This window comes from Plasmodium coatneyi, chromosome 5 (assembly GCF_001680005.1).
Source record: "Plasmodium coatneyi strain Hackeri chromosome 5, complete sequence".
Classification (NCBI taxonomy): Eukaryota; Apicomplexa; class Aconoidasida; order Haemosporida; family Plasmodiidae; genus Plasmodium; species Plasmodium coatneyi.
In genome coordinates this window covers 867,534-874,679 of record NC_033560.1, presented here as the reverse complement: position 1 = coordinate 874,679, position 7,146 = coordinate 867,534, and the positions used below count along the sequence as shown (strand labels likewise).

General features: G+C 38.6%; 1 protein-coding gene across 1 annotated transcript; it reads right to left on the bottom strand.

Annotated features, from left to right (window-relative positions):
* Positions 1-2,671: 2,671 nt before the first annotated feature.
* Positions 2,672-3,234, bottom strand: PCOAH_00011560 (SICA antigen; the record flags this gene model as incomplete). The annotated part of the gene is made up of 2 exons (XM_020057965.1): positions 2,672-3,142; positions 3,223-3,234. The coding sequence occupies 2 exons, from the start codon at positions 3,232-3,234 to the stop codon at positions 2,672-2,674; spliced, it is 483 nt and encodes a 160-aa protein (XP_019913515.1).
* Positions 3,235-7,146: the final 3,912 nt, after the last annotated feature.

The following is a 7,146-nucleotide window of genomic DNA, read 5'->3' as shown; positions in this document are numbered from 1 at the left end:
AAAATGTGCTCTGGAAGCCACAACAAATGGAGATATGACATGTTCCCTCACAGAGGAAACATTCATACCTAAGGCTGAAGCAGAAACAGCAACCTCTACAGCCGTGAACAAAGCAGTGAGCGAAGCTATACATAAAGCAGAAGAAGACCTCCGTACCGCCACCATTACTTCTTCCATCTCTTCTATCTTTGGTACGTTAGCAACAATAGGTACCCCTTTCTTATTATATAAGGTAAGTACTACAACAATAGTTGAGAAATATAAATAATAGTACAACCTTCCTTCCAACAAACACCACCCCTAACAACCTTCCTTCCACCCTACGACCTAACAACCTTCCACTTACCACCACATAACAACCTACCTACCACCTAACAACCTACCTACCACCTAACAACCCACCTACCACCAACCACCTAACAACAACCTTCCTTCCTTAGACATCCTTTCCCTTCATTCCTCCTCCTTCTAACACTTGTGTTAAAGCCTTTAACCCTTTCCCTCTTAACCCTTCCTTCCCTTCAGTATTCCCCACTAACCTCCTGGTTCGGTAACCATTTTGGAAACAGTGTAGGAAGAAGCAACAGAAGAAAGAAAAGATCAAGCCAACAACAATTTGACGATTTAACAGAAGCTTCAACAGTGGACTTCACAGGAAGTTCGGAAACAGGTTCCACAATAGACGATTCCACAGTACGTTCTACTGCATACACAAGACCGCCTACCAGAGAAAGGGAAAGAAAAAATAAGAATGCGGGGGGTCGCGGGATGGTAGGCTATCAGAACATGTAGTGTCGCATGTAAACGTAACACACCATATGTGATGTAACATTGGAATGTAATGTCCAACCACGAAGAATATAAGTAACCGCACAAAGTTTATACAGTGTAAAAGGCAAAATGGTATTTCCCCTTCTTTGTTCCCCTGCTCCTTTCTTTTCTTTTCCTTCCTTCCTTTCTTCCTTCCTTATTCCTTTTATTCCTTCTTTCCTTCTTTCCTTATTCCTTCTTATTCCTTCTTTACATCCTCCTTAGATACTTCCTTCCTTATACACCCTTCCTTTTCAACATTATTCTTTCCCCTACTACCTTACCACATACGTACCATATAAACATATATACCACTCGCTATAGACGGCGACTCTTATAAATGTTCAGAGGACTGCGGAATATATATGCATTACCGATACTATGAACATCCCCCTACTTCCCTTAGGTCGTCCCTCTTTTGCGGCTCCACCATATGTGTCAGACTCTCCACATTGTTGAAAGAACAAGTGTTACTAAATTTCAGCATCCCATCCATGTAAACACAATAATAAAATACCTCTCACATTGACTCTCCCGCCCCCTCCGCAATTGTTCTGTGGCGGGGCACGCCCGTCAAACCAGACATACAAAAGAAAACTGCTTAGTGGGAAAGCAACGCCCCGCACAGTGGACTAGCAAACCCTCTTCAACAGAGAGAGACACACATATGATTGGATTGCACTCCCTTCCCCTCTTTTCATCCACCAAAGTGTGGCCTTTCCCCTTTGCGAAAAGCTTAATCTCCACTTTGTTCTTCACAAAAAAAGTGGATGAAATTCTATAATTGCAAATGCCCAAATAAAAATGTTTAAAGGAAGTAGCGCAAAAATGAAATCACGTTCGAATTATATTGTCCAAATGAAAATTTTAAGGAAGTTGTGCACAAAATAGGTGGACTGAAATTCTAGTTGCAAGGTCCGAAAAAAAATTCATGGGTTGTACAACCCAACTTGGCTCTACAGGTCTTTATCACAGTAGTGCCCTTTCACGGCAGTGTACATTTTATACAATTTTTGCACAGTTCCCAATCTATGTTCTTCTCTTTTGAGCAGTGTACAAAGTACGTTTTTTTCCATTTGCCCCTTTATATATTCCGCTGGGAAACCTTCATTCTTTGTTTTAATTCATTCGTGCATAAGGAATGTACAATATTTTTCTCGCGGATACGAAAATGGAACAAACCATCAGTGCGTTCCGCGTGTGTTTTTACATGTAATTCACCTTATATTATTAATAAAAATCATATCTGCGCACTCTTGTTTAAGCTCATTGTACAACAGAAGAGCGACCATAAAATACGGAATAAAAAAAAGGGGGTATGAACACAAGAGTGGATATGACATTTTGCGCAGTGTTGTACCCATTAATTTTCCGAGGGGAACAAAATTAGTGCCCCTTCTTTTTTATTTGGCAGTTCTTTTTGACTAATATTATACTTAAATAATCAAGGTAAAAAAGAAGGGAAAGGACGCAACTTTCCTCCCTTTTATGTTAACATTATTATTCCTGCTTCATATGTGAACTGTGCATCTAAAAGATGTGTATAACATAAAAAAGGACGGCGGACCTCCTCCGCGAACCTTCGCACAATTTGAAACACACTCTTCAAATATCCTAAATTAGAACTTAAAGGAGAAGTAGAATAAAACAATTTATTAAGATTAAAAAAAATTACAAAGACAAAAATTTGTGAAAAAAGTAAATGATCATTTTGAATCTTCCGTAAAAAAGAATTTACCAAACAAATAAGAATAAAGTGGCGAAAATTTTTTTTTTTTTCCAGCTTATATTAATTACACATGAACATCTAAACAATTTAATACAAAACAACAAAAAAAAAATATATATATATATATATTTACTACACCCTAAACCCGGAATCTGAACTTGGAACCTGTTCCTTAGGAACACCTTCCTCAAGAATATCTTCTGTAAGAATAAAGTCTTCCTCCCTAAACCCGCAATCAGAACTTGGAACCTCATCCATAGGAACATTTTCTTCTTTCATGAATTCGCTTCCCATAAATTCCTGAACCAAAATTTCAAAAAAGTCTTCTTTCATCGAATGTGCATCCCCCTTTTGACATTCGTCTATGACTTCTAAATGAATATCAATAATGGTGCGGCGACCAACACGGTGGGCGGGACGCTCCCTTTTCCTCCTTCTCATTGGAGCAGATCTTGGTTGTTTGCGTTTCTTTACTAAGGTATATTCACGTGGACCATCTGCCTGGTCGTCCACATCATCAAGGAGTTGTTCTTCCAAGCGAGAGGGACCACGTACTTGATGAGCTCTTTTGTAACGACGTCTTTTTTTACCGAGGAAAAAATACTAAAAAAAAGAAGGGAAGAAAGGAAGAAAGAAAGGGGGGGGTAAGTAATTTTTAAGGTGCGAAATATTGCTCTTAAAACAAGAATTATCATTATAATATAAGTGCAAATTTTACATCTAATACAGGATGCGTTATTTATTTTTCTTTCTTTTCCTTATTTTTTTTTTTTTTTTTCTTCCTTTCTCTTTTATTTTTTCCTTTATTTAGATGCACCCTTCTGCAAGCAATCCGTCTGTTAAAAATTAAATACCAGGCCATATACCTATACTTATACCTTGAAACCATAACTTTAAGTGTGAAATCCTACACACACACCCCTAAAATGCAAAATCCTACATGCACACCCCTTAAATTTGAAATCCTACATACACACACCCTAAAATGCGAAATCCTACACACACACACCTTTATATGTCTCATCCTACACATATACCCCTAAAATCCGAAATTCTACACACATACCATAACATGCGAAATCCTACACACACACCCCTAACATGCTAAATCCTACACACACATCCCAAAAAAGCGAAATCCTACACATACACACCCTAAAATGCGAAATCCTACACACAGTCACCCTAAAATGCGTAATACAACACACCTTCACTCACTCATGCATTCACCTTTATTATTTTTTTTTTTTCCCTTTTCCTTTGCTCTTTTTTTTTTTTTTTTTTTTTTTTTTTTTTTTTTTTTCTTTTTCTTTTTCTTTTTTTTTTTTATGCTTTTTTAAATTCCTCTCTTTCTTTCGTTTTGTGTTTTTTTGTTTTTTATTCTTTTGTTCTTACCTTCCAAAGGAGGTAGGTCACAGAAGACATACCAATGAAGACAGGAGCCAAAGGAAGGTATGGGGTAAGGTCAGAAATGTTTATAAGGTTACTAACAGGTTGAATGGGAAGGAGGCCTTTGGTACTGCTCCCTGAACCACCTGCTCCTCCTGTTGTAGCACTTCTAGGTAATGATGTTCGTGATGGTCCTGGAGCAGGTGCTCGTGGTTTTTGTGCTGACACTGGAACAGTATTTAATGAAGTTTTATCCTGGTTAATTGTACTGTCTTTAGTAGGAGCAGAAGGTGTACCTCCACCGCCTCCACCAGGAGCAACACCTGGAACAGCAGCACCACCTGATCCTTGTGCAGTGGGAGCAGTATCTGGAGTACCAACACCAGGGACAGCACCTGGGACACCTGCGTTGGAACTTCCCTCAGGAGCAGGAGCAGCTGGTGCTGGGGGATGGGCGGTGGGAGTGGGATCGCTTACAGTACCTGAATTAATATTTTTGGGAAGACCTGGAAGTTCAGCCGTACCTTTATCTATAGTAACTTTACCTGCTACACTACCTGGGGCACCCTTAGGACCTTCCCCTCTCTTGGCTTCATTTTCCTCATCCAGATTAGTACTGGATGATGTTGGCAGATTATTAGAATCATCTAAACACACACTGATATCTACATTAGCGTCAGCTACTTGGCTGTTGCAATCTACTTTTTTGGGAGTGTTAATGGAAGATGTTGCATCCTTACCTGCTTTGTCTACTCCATTTGTTGCTTCTGTCCGTGTAGAGGATGAGTGTACTACCGGTTTCGTAGTTGCTGGTTTAGTGGCGGCTGGCTTGGCAGCAGCTGGTTTAGCGGTAGATTGACATAGGTTGTTTAATGCAGACAGAGCGCTCTGTACTTGTTGATCCCTGTTCGTCTCTGGGTCCAGCATACCATCCACTTCTTTCTTCATATAATTTCCGTTCTTAACGCATTTTTTATCTGCGCCCTTATCCCACAGGTCATTATCCACGCTTAGTGTGCAATTTACATAACTTTTATCCCTTGTGCAAGAAACACAATTAGTATATATACCATTGCATGGAGATGTGTTCTTCTTAATATCTTCACTTTTGTCAAAGGCATTTTTTATACCTTCCTTCACTTCACAACTCTTTTCTTTAGCCTTTTCTTCCAATTTATCTGCATAAGCGTTCAGGAAAATGCATCCAATAACTCGATCAAAATGTTGGTTGTTCTTCATCTTTTTTTGTTTGTCAGGTTCTGTCTCCTTCCAATCCCCGTGTTCCTGAGAATTATATATACGTTCTAATCCCCTAGTAATATATTGACATACCTTCTTTTCTGCACTATTTGAATTTCCGACGTTATTACAATAGTTGTCCATATTTTTACTATTATCAGTCATAGCCTTAGACAGTTCCCTAAATACGCGTCCAACGTCGTTTTCTGCCCAAAATTTACACTGCAGAAAGAGAAAAGAAGGGGAAGAACAGGACATATATGTGTCCATATACATACATTGCATATATACCTATATATGTATACATACATATGTATATGTAGGTATATATGCTTAAAGTATATACATAATTTATGGTTGTTCTCCCTCCCCTTTTTTTTGTCATATGTACAAGGTACATAATCCATTGAAATAACATTCAATACAGTGAACAAAAAATATTGTTCCCTTCTTACCCAGTTCTGTGGTGTCCCGCCATCAGTTTTCCTGTCCACAAACCAATTAATTGTTACACATTGAGCACGATGACATAAGGAGTTAAGTATAGAACTTATAGTTCTTAGAGATTCTTGTATTTTGCTGTCTTTATCAAGCAGTTTATTCACGTTCTCTTCTACCTTATCTTTGGTTTGGTAACCATTCCCTTTATAATCTATTTCACAATTTCCGTAGTCCTTATCCCTTTTGCACTCAACACATTCCATCTTATTATTATTAGCATCCTCACCCGTACACCAAGTACCCTTCTTTGTATTCCCTTTACTAAACATATCTTGTATTTGCTGCTCCGTGATGGGGCACGCATGCCCCTCTGTCTTCTTTATAAGCATATTTGCGTATGCATTCAGGAAGGCGCATTCCATAGTTTGATAAAATATTCTGTTATCCTTCGCTTCATCCGGCTTTTTATGTTTCTTATCCACCCCAATACCATATATATGCTGTAAACCTTTAGTGATGTACTTGCAAGCCACTTTCTCTTTCTCCGTCGCTGTCTTTCCTTTTCCATTAACTTCTTTGCATAGATTATCAGCGTCCCCAGTATTATTACTCCCATTCTTCATAGCATTGGACAGTGCGTCCAATCTATTCTTGACATCGCCATTCCAAAATGAATTCGGCTAAAAAAAAGAGAAAGCAAGGAACATATATATATATACTAAGTTTATGCACAATATGTGTATACAAATATTGGCGCCAGTACAAAGATGGTGTATTATTCATTATGCTCCTTTGTACTATAATCAATAGTAGGAATCCTTACCCAGCTCCTTCCGAATATTTGATCATTTATCTCCCTGTTTGCTCTCCATGTTTCAGCTACACATTTAACACGATCACATAAGGTATTTTTATCCTTGCAGCCGTCACCACCTGGTTGCGGGGGTGGTTGTGGTTGGGGTTGTGATACGATTACTTTCTGTGTTTCCTCTTCCTGGATTTTTTTCTTCACTTCCTCCACTTTTTCTATACTTTCTCCTATTTCTTTCATAACTTCCTTGTCCCCCCCTTCTAAATTATATTCTTCCTTACCGACCCTCATTTTCCCATCCTTATACTCCATTTTACATTCGCCCTGTTCTCTTTCACACTTCTTCCCATTCCTAACTTTTTCTACTATATTGTCCATTCCTTCTTTTTGTAACCATTTGAATATTGTTTTTACTTCCTCCTTGTTCTTTGCACCCAGTGCACTCCTCGCACTCCTATAATCACATTTCCTATAGTCTGCATTCGTCTTCATGAATTCTGACATACCTTCCATGACTGTGCTAACATAGAAATTCTCAAATACCACTGGGCACACATACTGGTCATAATAATATAACCACAAATTCAGTATAGCACACTTCGTGTCTGGTTGCACCTCTCTCCAATTCATTTTCCCACTTACTGTATCTACGCTTCTCGTAGATGCCGTATTCCAATTTCTAATTAGTACTTTGCAGAAATCCTTGTCCATACACTGTCCATAGTTC